This window comes from Dipodomys ordii, unplaced genomic scaffold (assembly GCF_000151885.1).
Source record: "Dipodomys ordii isolate 6190 unplaced genomic scaffold, Dord_2.0 Scaffold174, whole genome shotgun sequence".
Taxonomy (NCBI): Eukaryota; Metazoa; Chordata; class Mammalia; order Rodentia; family Heteromyidae; genus Dipodomys; species Dipodomys ordii.
Genome location: NW_012267390.1, coordinates 690956 through 706816, shown reverse-complemented (window position 1 = coordinate 706816; position 15861 = coordinate 690956). Strand labels below are relative to the sequence as shown.

The window sequence follows — 15861 nt, the reverse complement described above, 5'->3', positions numbered from 1 at the left end:
CTACAGGAATAGATGTCAATAAAGGAACATACTTCTGCGGGGCCAGAACCTTTGTCAGAAAGACTGGGCAGCCTTTGGTCTTGAAGTTCAATGCTTAGCAGACCTATTCAAGGCCCCTGGGCACCTATGCACTTTCCCTCACCCTCTCTGAGCAGCACTGATGGCTAGCAGGCAATGGCATGCACATTCCTCTGTGGTTGCTAGTGTCCACAGGCCTGCCTCGCAAAACCCTTGTGCCAGATTTGCTCTGGGATGCACACAGGCACCAGTACGGGGCTTGAGCTCAGGGCCCTCATTCCCACTCAGCCTTTTCATTCAAGGCTGACACTCACCCACTTGACCGCAGCTCTTTTTACTGATTAATTGGAGATAAAGAATCTTATGGATCTGTCTGTCTGGGCTGGCTTCAAATTGCAATCCACAAATCTCAGTCATGAGTAGCTAGGCTTACAGGCATGAGTGAGCCACAGTGCTGGACTGTTCTGGGATTGTGGAAAGGTCTGAAGTGTCTTGCTAGGGTAAACCCTGACCGAGGGGACAGTCATGTCACTGCTGCAGGCCTCTAGAAACTCACACCGTAGGGGTTGAACCAAGACTACCAATGGCGTCCTGTCTGTGCCGGAATGGCTTGACCACCAAGAGCCTATCAGAGACACTCTATCTTTTTTTATTTTTTCAGTTCCAAGACTGGAACTCGAACTTGGTCCCTGATGCCTTCGCTCATTGGCTAGCGCTCTACCAACTGAGCCACACCACCAACCCAAGAGGACACACTATTTCCTGGACGGAAAGGCACAGGAAGTGTGAGAGGAATGCAGTGTGTACGTGTGCTGTGGTATACTGATAAAAGCCCCCTCCCTGCATAACTGATATAACTAATTTGCTTTAAGTATTCAAATCTTTAGAATCCTGACTTAGAATGTCAACAACCCAGGGGAAAAGAAGACATTCCTCCATCTCCCCAGCAGCCCTGCATGACCATCGCTGGAATCTGGCCACTGTGGAGGGGTGGGGAAGCGGCTTCCAATGATCATGCACTGCTAGGGCCTCTGCCTAGGACAGCTGGGGATCTTCGGTCCTCCAGCCAGGCCACCACACACACACAGTCCACAACACCATCTGAGCACTTTGCTCGGAGGTTTTTTTGATCACCTGGCCCAAAGTCTAATAACCACTCAGCTTCTGCATCAATTCACTAAAAACAGTTAAACTGAGCTAGGGGTCCCCAGATTAAAGACACCCTCTGAGGAAGCACCTAACGGCCCCCAGAACTTGGATCTCACACCTCCCCCAGATGCATCTCCTGATCTTGATAGTTATTACCGTGCTAACTTATCTTCCTGAGGAGGCCAGGTACAAGCCTGCAAGTCCTCCACAGGCTGTTTGTTGAAAACATGATGGCATCTACAAATGACTGGATGGCTCTCTATAGATAACTATGACCTATATGGCTGAAGCTAATGAAGTTCTTAAAGGACCTGAGAGCTAAAAACAAGAAACCAGGAACTGGCCAATCAAGGGCAACTTCTTCCTAGTACACACTAGTCCCAGAAGATACTCTGCTCCAGCCCAGCGGTGAGCTGCTGGCAGAGCAGAGCACTATGTACCGCCACTGAGAAACAGCCCCTCAGATACCCTGGCAAGGAAACAGCAACTGTCCAGGTCATTCCAGGACACGGTTACCTATATTGGCTCCATGGAGTCTCCACTGTACAGGGGAGACTTCTCCTCCTCTCTGCAGAATAAAACATGAGAGCCTGGCCACACTACTCTGCTCATATCAGCAAAGCAGACCCTATAGCTACACAGGAAAAGGAAGGGAGTTAAGGCAAATGAAAGCAGCATTGAGATATCAGCTTGTAGAAAAACACCGGAGTATGTGGCTCAAGTGGTAGAGCACTCGCCTTGAGTTGTTGAAGAGCTGAGGGCAGCGCCCAGGCCCAGAGTTCAGGCCCCAAAACCAACGAAAGAAAAGAAAACACCAGCATAGAAGATGGCACCATCTGAAAGTTACCACACTGGAAGATGGTCGAAACAAACAAGAACATACTTAGGTACACACACACTTAGAAAAGCATGTGGAATGTGACTCCAGGTATGTGACAGTACAGGTGCACGTGCACACTTGCGCACGCACGTGTACACACACGTACACACACATACACACATATACACACACACAAGTAAATGAATAATATGCCCTTATATTAATTTGCCTAGAAAGAGAGTCTGGAAGATGATTAGGATTGAAGCCAGGAGAAAGGAAAGGGAACCTTTTAAGTTCTTAAAGTTGAATAATTGAAGTTTTTTGGTTGTTTATTTATTTATTTATTGCCAGTCCTGGGGCTTGATCTCAGGGCCTGGGCGCTCTTTCTGACTTTCTTTTGCTCAAGGTTAGCACTCTACTGCTTGAGCAACAGGGTCACTTCCAGCTTTTTCTGTTATATTGAACCCAGGGTTTCATGTATGCTAGGCAAGCACTCTACCACTAAGCCACATTCCCAGCCCAAGAATATTTTTAAAATAATTCAAAAATGTCTTGCAATTTGCATCTTAGGGACTTGAACTGGGGAACTCATGATCAACTTGGCTTGCTTTGCTTAAGGATGGTGGTGCTCTACCACTCAAGCCATACATCCAGCTTTTTGCTGGTTAACTGAAGATGGAGTTTCTCAGACCTTTCTGCCCAGGGTGGCTTTAAAGAGTAATCCTCTGGGACTTTGCCTCCTGAGTAAGTAGGATTGCATTGCAAGCATAAGCCATTGGCGCCTGGAACTAAGAATATTTCTTGAATAATTTCAAGTCAGAAAACATAATCTGGTTAAATCTCAAAAATACAATAGTAAACAAAGAATGCAGACAGAGGAAATGTATAGATAAAGTTTAAAGGCAGAAACTCTGACCTCTACTCTGGCCTAGGACAGTGTGGCTGCTGAACAAAAAGGAGGCCCAGAAGAAGGCTGCCAATGGCTTACATCTGTAATCCAAGCTACTCTGGAGGCTGAGATCTGAAGATCATGGTTCAAAGCCAGTCTAGGCAAACAAAGCCAAGACTCTTATTTCCAATTAACCAACGAAAAGCCAGAGGGGAAGTATGGCTCAAGTGGTAAAGCCTTGAGTGAAAAAGCAAGAGTTTGAGATCCTGAGTTCAAACCCAGTAACAGTATCAATAAACAAAAGCAGTGGTGGTAGGGGGTGTGGGGGTGGGGGTGGAGAGGGGAAGCGATGGGATGGGGTGTGGGGGTGGGGGTGGAGAGGGGAAGCGATGGTATGGGGAACAAAGGAGGAGGCAACAATGCTTGATAAGAAATGTACTCACTATCTTGCCCATGTAATTTTAACCCCTCTGTATGGTATTTTCACAATAAAAACAAACAACCAAAAAAAAGCAGAGGCTGGGAATGTGGCTTAGTGGTAGAGTGCTTGCCTAGCATGCATGAAGCCCTGGGTTCTATTCCTCAGTACCACATTCACAGAAAAAGCTGGAAGTGGTGCTGTGGCTGAAATACTAGAGTGCTAGCCTTGACCAAAAGCATTTCAGGGACAGTGCCCAGGCCCTGAGTTCAAGCCCCAGGACTGGTTTAAAAAAAAAAAAAAAAGCAGCCCAGGAAGACTTCTAGAGCCAGTGGAAGACAGACAACCATAGATGGTATGTCCACACTCACACCCAAGGCTTAAAAACTTGAACTTAAAGGCTTGAACTCGGCCTGGGCGCTGTCCCTTAGCTCTTCAGCTCAAGGCGAGTGCTCTACCACTTGAGCTACAGAGCCACTTCCGGTTTTCTGGTGGTTTATTGGAGAGAAGAGTCTCACAGACTTTCCTGCCCCTGCTGGCTTTGAACCGGGATCCTCAGATCTCAGCCTCCTGAGTACTAGGATTATAGGCGTGAGCCACCAGCGCCCGGCTTCTGTGAGATTCTTCTCTTCAATGAACCACCAGAAAACCGGAAGTGGCGCTGTGGTTCAAGTGGTAGAGCCCTTGCCTTGAGCTGAAGAGCTGAGGGACAGCGCCCAGGCCCAGAGTTCAAGCCCCACAACTGACAAAAAGAAAGAAAGAAGGGGGGGGGGGAAGAAGGAAGGAAGGAAGGAAGGAAAGAAAGAAAGAACAAAAGAAAGAAGGGAAGAAAGGAAGAAAGTTCTAAAAAGAAGTAAATGCCAGATGTTGGTGGCTCAGTCCTGTAATCCTAGCTACCCAGGAGGCTGAGATCTGAGGATCACAATTCCAAGCCAGGCAGGAGACTCTTATCTCCAGTTACCCTCCCCATCCCCCCCCCCCCCCCCCCCCCGCCCCACAAGAAAACTGGAAGTAGTGCCGTGTAGCTCAATGATAGAGCACTAGTCTTGAGCAAAAGAGCTCAAGGATAGCGTCCAGGCCATGAATTCAAGCCCATAACTGACCAAAAAAAAAAAAAAAAAGAAAACTAAATCTACTGCACAATATGGACTGTGATAACAGAAAGAGTGAGGGTTTTTTGTGTGTGTGTACCAGTCCTCAGGCTTGAACTCAGGACCTGAGCAAGGTCCTGAGCTCTTTTGCTCAAGGCTAGCACATGACTACTTGAGTAGCAGCTCCACTTTCAGCTTTTTTTTTTTGTTGGGTAATTGGAGATAAGAGTCTCATGGATTTTCCTGCCTGGACTGGCTTCAAACCACCATCCTCAGATTTTAACCTCCTGAGTAGTTAGAATTACAAGAGTGAGCCAGTGGTACCTGGCAAGACTTCCTGTACTCGAAAGTCTGCATTTGCATCCGTTCTCTAAAGTCTACCACACCCTTCCTTACCCACGAGATGAGAACATCTGATGCGGGGAGGTTGTGAGGAGTCAGCTGAGAAGCAGGAAGCAGCTAACACTGCATGGACGAAGCTCAAGCACAGTAGCTGCCGCTGTCACCATCTCTCTCTAGAGTGTTCTCTGCCTACCACCTACCACCTACCATGGCATTCAGTAACTCTCAACCTCTCACTTAGACGCTTACCTCAGGGAGGGCTCACACGAGTGAGAGGAAGGTTGACGCACAGTCTCCTGCTGTGTCTGAGTCTCCGGCAAGACTTCTTGTCTCTCCACCAGCTTCAAGGTCTCCTCTTGTGGGAGCACCACATCAGCCCTTGGATCTACGGGCAACACAGAAGAGGGTTTTCTACACTCTGGCACACCCTGCCTGAGTGCTTGTGCCAGAGCTCCGTGCAGATGCTGCACCCACCACCCATGTGGGACAGAGGACCTCTGCCACCACAGCTGTGCACACAACGCGACACACACTTCGCCTTCTGCCACATCTGTCAACCTCTCACCTGTTCTGTTCCCTCCACAGAAAGGCAAAGATCCTGCTCTGCTGCTCTGCCTGAACTTACAGGCCCGTACATGGCCCAGGGACATCCAGGGTACAGACACTGGCTTTGGGGGTTATTGGGACCCCGCCCACCCTCTCTTGCATCCTGACCAGGAGAGTGTCCTGGGATATAGGGCTGGCACTCATGCTGCCTCTACAAACCACTCCCCAATTAAAAGGGCTAAATTAAAACTATGGGAGATAGCAAATATGCTAGGAATAGTTAATTCAGGAATAAATGTTATTCTAATTCAATGTTGTGCTATATGAAATATAAAATCTTTTCTAAAAACACAAGACTGTCAGCTACTTGTTTCTCAGACACTGGCACAGCTTGGAGGACTTCTATTCCCCTCCTCTATGATCATGTTTCCAAGAATGTGTTAGTCTCTTCTCCTAGGTACAAACAAGAAAGCTCAAGAGGGCCAGAGACTGCAGCTCACTGTGCCCCAGTACCCACGCCTCTGGAGGGCCGTCCGTGGCTTCTGCTCCTTCCCCATGTCACCGAGGCATGGGCCTACGGGACTGGATGCTCAGGAATGCTGGGGTTCAGGACACCAGCCTCACCTCGGGCTCCACTGGCCAGGCCCCAGCCCGGCTCTGCAGGCCCACTCTCATTGGTCAGGTCTGGCAGGTATATAGAACTGTCACAGGCAAAGTCCATGTAGTGATAGAAGGCAGGAATCAGGAACGTGATATTCTATGGAATAAAGCAGGACATCTGAGAACCTAGAAGGATCCATTCTGACTCAGTGGCATCTTCCTGGAGGAGAAATGAAAACAGGAGCAAGCCTTGGGCAATTCACCACTACCTCCAGTCAAGATGTTTCAACCAACCTGCAGACTTTCTGGAACTCAATGCATAATTCATGGTTGTGTTTTGTTTTGTTTTTTCATTTCTTTGATGCAAAAGGAAAATTCAGCATATCCTGAGGCAAGTTACACCTCCAGGCACATGTCTGGCATATACCTGGACTGGGAGCCTGCGTCTGGCCTTACCAGGAGAGAGGACACTGATGCGCACTCACTGGACATTGTCTTTCAACCCATGGGCACCTGGTGGACCCGGGGCCGCCATTGGGACCACCTTGATGAGTCCTGTGGGAACTACGTACTTGCTCCTCTGCATAGTTTCGGGGGCATTTAAAGCCAGGAATGGCCAAGCCACACCCACGCCAGGAACTGAAACAAGTGAGCTCCACAGACACTGCTCAGCTGACACCACACAGAGCAAAATGACGTCTCCTCCAAGCCCATCCCAGAAGGTTGAGCCATGACCAAATCACAGGATTCTAGATGTTTCCAACACTGGGATGATTTGTCGACACACATAATGGGATGGTCTGAATAAGTAAGGAGGCAGTTAAATCCATTGGCCTGGCTCTGGGCAGGTAGATGTCCACCAATGCCCAGTCAGTGGAGGGAAGTTGAGACACCCTTCCTTTACCCCCTCAGCAGGGTAAAAGAGTAGACAAGCCCAGGGGATCTGGTCTAGTCAAAACTCCACCGGACACAGGAGGGAAGCCGCTGAGGCCGCAACAAGAGAAGCAAGCTGGCTGGCTAGGACCAGGGCTCCTGCCATTCCTGGGTATAAGGACACTCCTAAGTCCAACCACAGCTGAGCAGAGCTGACCAGCCTAGCAGGTAAATTCCCCAGAGGAGGCGGAAGCCAGATGGCAAACCCCACCTTGCCCAGGAGCTCCATCTTTCCATAGCCAAACAGCATGAGCGCAAAGCTGTGATTGATGCCATAGATGGTGCCATCTGGCAGCAGGGTGATGAGGCCACTGATGGTGCAGAACACCCAGACGGACGCCTGGTAACCCAGACCCTGGGCTGCCGCACCCTCAGCCGCTGCCTCACTGCTGGGCTTGGATTTCAGCTTCAGACTCAGAGGGAAGGTGGTGCCGTCCCTGGCTTTCCCGACCGATCGCTGGATCTTGAGACTCTAGAAGACAAGCGCCCTGCTCAGCATGGCCACGCACTGTGTGCAGAGCCTCAGTGCTTCTGACCCCAATTCCACCCCATAGGTCCACACATGCCCAACACTGCTCCACGCAGGCCAGGGAATAGTAGGGGTTGGGGAGCAAGGGCTCATGGTCCAGAACAGCCAGAGTGCGGCATATACCAGTCAAGAGCTGCCTGGGGAGGATGAGGTGCGAGCTAGGTAGGGACTGGACCCAGGCTCATCCACAGCACTGAGGACCACAGTACACAGCCCCTTGGGCTGCACCCCCCTCTCCCCCGGCTCTGAGGGGAGGAAGAGACACTGTTTCTCCCACCCTTGTCCTTGTGGCCCCAGCCCCTCACGCTATTTCCTGGGGACACTGACTCCCCTCCCTCACATAACCAGACCTCACATTGTGGCTTCTGCTTCAAGCACGTGCATCACGTCTGGCTCCCCGTCTGAGACTTCACCAGCACGGGGCTCCTGACCAGGGAAGCAGTTTCAGGACACTAAGCTGGACTCATACCTTTGTGTCTGCCCTTTGCTTGGGGCTCATGAAGGACAGGACAAGGCCAGAGGCACCCATCCTGAGCACAGTGAGCACCTCTCCATGAAAACAGCACCCTAGTCCAAGCCAGAACTCAGATCCAGCTCTCCCAACAAAAGGGCAAGTCCTGACTCTGTTGCTGGTCCTCATCTGACCCCAAGCCCCAGTGAGCTTGCCAGGAACACAGGACACAGGACCCCTCGTCACTTCCCATGTGTTACTGAGAAGCATGGTAGCTTATCCCTCATGCTCACAGACGCCTCCCTCTGTGCATCTCCACTCCAGGACGTGTGCCACAGCGGGTCAGCAGTGCTGCCAGCCAGCAGAGGTGCCAGCCGAGGCCCTGCTAGCTGTGAGGCTGCCAAGCTGTGGGACTGCTGCCTCAGAGCAGAAGAGAGGAGGCAGAGAACACAGGGACTGGGCAGGCAGCACTTCCCACAGCACTGTAAAGCTTCACCTACAACTTGAGATGCTAAGTTTAGAGAATCACACCCAGGAGCTGTCCTCAGTTTAACCAGAGCAGAGCTGTGACCAAAACCCAACTGCCTGGCCAGTCCCTTCCTGCAGGTGCAAAGTCACAGCACCAGGCTGCTGTGTGACGGCCACATGCTATCTGGGAAACAGGGGAGTTTGGGGACTCAGCTCTGAGCAGAGGGTCCCCTGCCCACCTCCCATCCCACATAGCACTCTGGCCCCCCCCCCTGCCCACATGACTTAGCCATGGACTTGCCTAGATGAAGGAATTTCTAGAAAGCTGACCAAGATTCTTGTCTGGGTGTATCTGTGACAATATTTCCCAATGTGGGCAGTGCTGCCAGGGGCCCAGAAAGAATAAAAACAGAGCTCTCACTTCTGGAGTTAGGGTCCACCTCCTTCAGAACTCAGGCTCTCCACCCTTTATCTCCAGGACTTACCTGCAAAGCCCTCAGGGTTCTCAGACTTTTGTCCCTGGAGTCACACTTAGGGCACATCCCAGGGCTTCCTGCTTGCAGATGACCTTGTAATTGTGGGAGTCAATTCCTCCCATAAGCCCTACTGGCTCTGTCTGGAGAACTCTAACCACACAAGGAAGAACCCTGTCTTCCCGGCTCTGCATTACAGAGGAGACTGAGGAGACACAAGCGGTATTTGAGAGGCCACATAGGGTCCAGCCCTTGACCCAGCCCTGGAGCACGGGCAGCTGGAACCTACCCCATCCTGGGCTGGTTCTGTCGTCAGGTTACAGATGCAGGTCCTACCTTTGGAACTTGCTGGCCAGGAGGAGGAAGCTGTATGGATGGGATCAGGTCTGTGATGTGCTGCCCTAACACGTCCTCCCCAGAGGCAAACCCATGGAGATGAGCAAAGTGACTGTCACAGGCTGCGACGGTTCCCTGGAGAAAAACTCAGTGCTCATAAGTGTGACAAATACAGTTTCTCACACTTGCCTTTCAATCTTTTTTTTTTCGGGTTATACGTTTAATATTAGTTAACAAGGTTGTAGATTTAAAGTCGGTGTTTTTGTGGCTGTTGTGGTTTTTAGAGGAAGCTTAAAGCTCTGGGGGCGAGAAAATCTGTGAGACTCTTATCTCCAATTCACCCACCAAAAAAAAAAAAGCTGGAAGTAGAACAGTGACTCAGTAGGCTAGCCTGAAGTGAAAAAGCTCAGAGACAAATGAGTTCCAGGCCCAGGACCCGCCCCCCCTTACCCCATCCCACCCCCCACACCTCCAACACCCACAAAATAATAACCCTAATAAAGAATTCCTGTCTTCCCCCGCCCCCTCCACCTCACCTAAACTGGTGTCCCTTACCTCCCCCTCCTTCCCCCCCAAACAAAAACAACCAAGCCTCCAGTACCTGCGGCCTAAGGAGTCGCCTGAGTCTCCCAGGGTGGAGAGGGGTCGGAGTGGGGGGAGTGGGTGGGAAACGGTTGAAATTCTGCACTCACCCAGAACGTCACTCAGTCCCCTCCCCACATCACGAACTACCCCCCCCACACACACACCCATTCGAGGGAGTGAAGAACACCCCCCAAAATCTCCCAATAAATTCAGGCCACCACCACCACCACCACCACCACCACCACCACCACAGACTGACCCGGAAGCCGCGGTTCCCGCCACCCTTGGCTTTCAATCTTACACTTCACCGTCTATATGCTCAAAGCAAGACGGCTCTCACAACTTCTGCATCCAAAGAGCAGCAAGCAGCCAAATGGGGTTTCACAAGAACAGCATGTCAGTCCTTGCACCAGACATACCAAAACCGAAAGAACAAACTGCTCTTCAGGGTCCTGGGCCCACACCAGACTCTAACAGTCATATCCTAGCTCACAGCCAAGCCATGTCTGCAGTATAGACTCTACTGAGGGGTTTATAGCTATCACTCCACTAAATCTAAGAACAACTCTATCAGTAGTTTTGTCTATATCCCCCTTTTGCAGACCAGGGGACTGAGACATGAGCAATTGAGTCTCTTGCCCAAGCACAGTTAGCAGGGACACAGCTGGAGAAGACCTCTAGACACCCTGAGCACCTTCCTTCTTCCCACGTCAGAGGTGCTGGCAAGAGGTAGGGCTGGGATGCACTTTGTTATATGAGGCAAAGCTGTGTGGTAGACAAGTGTCACACACTCACATCACTCTGGAAAGAGACCCATGCAGCGATCCTCTCCACAGGCTCCAGAACCACCACGCAGCACAGGCCACGCTCCTGCTGCATCCTCTTCATCCACACAGAGACTGGGATCTTCTCCCCAGTACGGCTGACAATATCCACCTGTGGACGGACACAAGCTGCTCCTGGGCACGCTGCCTGCCCCACTGAGTCCTACAACCAGCAAGGCACGAAGTCTGCCACCACAGGAGGCCTTTGCCATGTTCTCTGCGCTCAAAAATCTAGCAAATATACACAATGCTTCTGATAGGTAGTGTCACAGACTGAGACTGTTTTATCAACATAGGGAGTTTTTGTTTGTTTTTTAATCCTCAGCAGGATCGAGAGACATCTAGGAAATCAATAAATCACACTTCTGAGTGTGTCTGTGAGCATGTTTCCAGAAATTGGTGTGTGGGCCAAACAAGTGGGGAAGACCTACCCTCCATGTGGGCAGCACTTCCAACATCCAGGGCCCAACGGAATGAAAAGGCAGAGGAGGAGGGGAGCTCCCAGGGTGTGTCATCATAGCACTCTTTAGCCTTTGAATACCTCACACTTGGGACACTCCAAGAGTGTCAGGGCCTCTGGTCTTAGGTGGGCTCCTTCTCAGGTCACTCTTGTTCAGCCAGCAGATAGCCAGTGTGGGACTAGCTCCTCTCCAATCACATGAGCCAATCCAATCAATCCCCTTTTAAAACTACACATAGCCAGGTGCTGGTGCCTCACACCTGTCATCCTAGCTACTCAGGAGGCTGAGATCTGAGGGTCATGGTTCATAGCCAGCCTGGGCAGGAAAGTCCGTGAGATTCTTACCTCCAGTGAATCACCAGAAAACTGGAAATGGCACTGTGGCTCAAGTGGTAGAGTGCTCGCCTTGAGCTGGACAGTGCTCAGGTCTAGAGTTCAAGTCCCACGGCTGACACCCCACCCCACCCCCCAAAAAAAGTGTACACATATTCTATTGGTTCTATTCTTCTGGCAAACTCTGACCAATACCCTCAGCCTCATGGTAATATATTAGGATAAAAAGCAAAAAAAAAAAAAGAAAGCAGTAGCTGCTATTTCCTAAAGAAATAGGCAGCAAAGTATGATTAATGGTATAATTGTTTCTTTGTAGCAGTCAGTCACTTGAACCAGTAACTTTCTGACTCTCCACTTTCCTTTGGTCCCAAAGACTCCACAGAATTTCATACCTCAACCTTCCCCCCCAACCCCCCCCTCCACATCAATGTCCCAGCTAGATCTACCAGCACTAGGATGGGGAATGAAATTGTCCAGGGAGGGGGCTGGGAAGGTGGCTTAGTGGTAGAGTGCTTGCCTAGCATGTATGCAGCCCTGGGTTTGATTCCTCAGTATCACATAAACAGAAAGAGCTGGAAGTAGCATTGTGACTCAAATGGGAGAGTGCTAGCCTTGAGCAAAAGAAGTTCAGGGAGGGCTGAGAAAGTGGCTCAGTGGTAGAGTGCTTGCATGCATAAGGCCCTGAGTTCAATTCCTCAGCACCACATAAGCAGAAAAAGCTGGAAGTGGCACTGTGGCTCAAGCGGTAGAGCGCTAGCCTTGAACTGAAGAGCTGAGGGCAGTGCCCATGCCTAGAGTTCAGGCCCCATGACTGACAAAAAAAAACCCAAAACAAAAAAAAGCTCAGGGACAGCATCCCAGGGCCCTGAATTCAAGCCCCAGGACTGGAAAAAACAAAAAGCAAAACAAAACAAAAAAACTGTCTAGGGAAGCATTCCTGGCCCCTCCACATACCCACCAATTGTGCCTATAGTTTGAAGCGTGCAGCAGAGCGCAGCTCAGAGCAGGAGCCTGGATGAGGAAGTCAGCACCTTCTCATCACATGCTGCTCTTGCCTTGAAGGCAGACAAGGGCCCATGGTGCCCGCTCACCACTGTGCCGAACACAACCGCAGCGTGGCCATCCGCCTCCACATGCTCCTCACTGAGGGCTTCCATCACGTCAGAGTCGGACTTCAGGAAGAACTGCATGAGCTTCTGGCCAATCAGGTCATGGCTGCTGTACCCCAAGAGCCTGCAGGCATTGTCGTTGGCAACTAGAATCTGAAGAGCCACACAGAGAAGAGAACACGTCACCAGCGTCTCCTCACACTCCTGGCATCCGCCAAGGAGAACAATGCAGGAGCCAGGGCCAAGGACCTGCCCTTGCCCAGCACTGCCTCCAGTGCTCTCCCACCAAGAGCTCGGGCAGCAACACTCACTCTGTAGCCAAAGCACCTGGTCAGAACCAACTACCCAAGATGCCTTCACAGCCAAATTGGGCATGTTACAATAAAGACAACAAAGAAAACACGGGAAAAGACATAAAACTTCCCGTCTAACAATGTATGTAAACATACATGATGTGATCATATTTCATTCAGGCACTGAACATCCTATCTTCTATAGTTGAGCCAATGTGTTAAAGTATGCTTTAGGTACACACAAACCTGTCTTGAGAAGAGGATTCAACTTGATTGAGTTGTGTGTGTTGTGTGGGTACTGGAGTTTAACTGAAGGCCTAGTAAAGGCCCAGTGCTTGCTGTATAGTCTTTCTACCACTATTTCTATAGTTCTTCAAATTCTTATCTCTTTTGCTACTAGACAGATTAAACAAATCTTTTCTAATCACACTTAAAACACAAATTCCTGTTTGAGGTACCAGGTTAGCCCCCAAACCACAGTCACAGATGGGCCTCAAACCAAAGCCAATACCTCTGTGGTCTTGGCATCCACAGTGAAGACAGCCTTGTTGGGGTTGTACACATAGGCGGGGAGCAGAGGCGCAGACCACCCTGAAGATAATCCTTTCAGCAGGGAACAACAGGACGTACTAGCCATGGACCCAGCCAGGTCTGCATGCTCAGGTGCAGTGGAGCAATACAATTTACTTGTACAGATGTTCTGGGCAGCCAGTGATGACAAGCAGTAGGAGCTCCACCTGTCCTCTGGAGAGGAAAAGAAGGAAAGAAAGCTGTAGACCTCCTTCAGCTACCAAGTACTAACTTCTGAGACAGGCAGAGCACACGGCCTGAAGAGGACCCCAGGATTTGGGTAATCCACAGAGCTGGCTGTCCCACCCACTGGGTCTGAGTGAGACTCACCAGAAAAGCCCAGGGACACACACTGGCACAGAGCAATGCCCTCTCAGAAACACAAACTGCCCAAGAGTAGCACATCTCAGCCACACTCTAAAGCCCTGTATCCTTTCCTGCGTCAGTCACTTCACCTCTGCAGCAACCGCCCTGACACTTGTTCCCAGGAAGCATCAGTTCAGAACAACCTGCTGCCCGCCTTCCTGCTCCTCCGTTAGCCCATTCTACCACCCCAGTGGAGCTGCTCTCAGCATCCTGTCCCACAGCAGCGAAGTACTCTGCCCAGCAGTCAGTCCTCAGTCTTAGTCTTCAACCCACTCCCCTTAGCTGGAGCACTGGGCCTCAGGTCCCTCACCTTCTTAAGTCTAGTCACCTAAGCTCCTCCCCTTCCCCTTCTCTACCTATGACCTCAAAGTGACCCACTCCCTAGTACCTTCCATCACACAGAAGACCCATGTGCTGTCAGCTCCCACATCTACCTCCAGGCCAGAACCTCCCATTACAGACAAACGGCCTACTCCCTTTCCTATCTTCATCCTTTGGCTTGAAACCAAACACATATGACCCCGGTGTTGACTGCTCTTTCTCCCTGTCTTCTCTGCTCTGCATTTCTCGTCTAGGATCACAATGCCTCAGTACACGGCCCACGGACGGCTCTTAGGGATTGGGAGCCACACAGTCACTTGGTCCCTTCTGGCATGGAAGTCACTGAAAAGATCACCCTAAAGCCAATCTATGGTATCAGTACACTAGCGGTGTGTGTGGACAATGGCAGTAAAGCTCACCTCCTGTTCAGCCTTCCTCGGGCCCTGCTCCTATCATCTCAGCACCAGTGCTCAATACCATCAAGCTGCTTCATGACCTCAAGACAGATGACCTTGAGACCCTACCCCAGCCTTTCCCTGAAACTGCTCCAGCCTCCAGCCACTTGTTTTATAGATCCATCCCAACATCAAGAATGCAGTTTGCGGGCTGGGAAGGTGGCTCAGTGGTAGAGCGCTTGCCTTGCATGCATGAGGCCCTGGGTTCAATTCCTTAGCACCACATAAGCAGAAAAAAAAAAGCCGGAAGTGGCGCTGTGGCTCAAGTGGTAGAGCACTAGCCTTGAGCTGAAGAGCTGAGGGACAGTGCCCAGGCCCAGAGTTCAGTCAGGCCCATGGCCAGACCCTTTCCCCCCCCTCCAAAAAAAGAATGCAGTTTGCACCAGGTGCGGGTAGCTTGCACCTGTAATCCTAGCTACTCAGGAAACTGAGATCTGAGGATTACAGTTTGAAACCAGCTCAAGCAAGAAAGTCTGTGAGGCTCTTATCTCCAATTAACTACCATAAAACTGAAAGTGGTGCTGTGTCTCAAAGTGGTAGAGAGCTAGCCTTGAGCACAAAATCTCAGAAACAACACCCCCACAACTTGTTGCCAAGGCGTTGGTGTCTCCCAGCTACAATCCTAGCTACTCAGGAGGCTGAGATCTGAGGATCCTGATTTAAGATCTGCCTAGGCAGGAAAGTCTTTGACACTCTTATCTTCAATTAATTACAGAAAAAGCTGGAGTGGTGGCTCAAGTGGCAGAGTGCTAGCCTTGAGCAAATGCAGCTCAGGGACAGTGCCCAAACCCTGAGTTCAAGCACCAGACTAGCACAAAAAATTTTTTTTAAAAAGCAACATGCTGACTCAAGCCCCAATCATAAAACTCATCCCTCCAGGAGAGGGGACATGGAGAAATCAACCAGCTGTGGGGAAAGAGTACCCACCCAGGAGGCTAGCTGCCTTCATTTTTGTCTCTGTGGTGTCTAGGTAAACCACCTCCACCTGGTGTAGTCAGTATTCACTGAGCTACATTAGCAAAGTCATACTCTTGGAATATAGTCTGGCTTAAGATGGTGCTCAGGCATTCCATGAGTAAGAAAGAACATTCTGCTCCAACTTGGCCCTGAAACACAGAAGTGAATTCAACTGAAGCTGAGGAATAGACTTTGTGCTAAGCAGAGAAGATGAATGAGAGGAAAGACCATGGGCTCCTCTGCAACCAGCGCAGCCCAGCCTCTCAGCGGACAAGAGAAGATATGCACTGTACGTTTTCATATTACAAGTCTGATGCTCACAAGGAGGACATCATTACCGGGGAGTGCCATCCTGCTCTGGCAGAGTTTGGAGAGTCCATTCTTCCTGCTCAGGTGTCTGCGGGCCGAGGACAGGGGCTTGCTGGGTTCGGAGGTGGTTTGTGCAGTTGAGCTCTCCAGCACAGGAAGGCTCCTGGACAGCATTCTCTGGTCCTCATCAAAGGCGGGTGGGCCTCTGTCCTCCAT

At 50.6% G+C, this 15861-nt stretch overlaps 1 protein-coding gene across 1 annotated transcript in view; it reads right to left on the bottom strand.

Moving 5' to 3' along the window:
* Pask (PAS domain containing serine/threonine kinase) overlaps positions 1-15861 on the bottom strand; it is a 32121-nt gene extending 16260 nt beyond the window's left edge. Inside the window, exons 1-8 of the mRNA XM_013033656.1 lie at positions 15675-15861; positions 13179-13411; positions 12357-12527; positions 10444-10584; positions 9064-9198; positions 7018-7278; positions 5898-6030; positions 4977-5112 (exon numbers count right to left, since the gene is read on the bottom strand). Coding sequence (XP_012889110.1) covers positions 4977-5112; positions 5898-6030; positions 7018-7278; positions 9064-9198; positions 10444-10584; positions 12357-12527; positions 13179-13411; positions 15675-15861 — 1397 coding nt within the window. The remainder of the gene's footprint in view (positions 1-4976; positions 5113-5897; positions 6031-7017; positions 7279-9063; positions 9199-10443; positions 10585-12356; positions 12528-13178; positions 13412-15674) is intronic.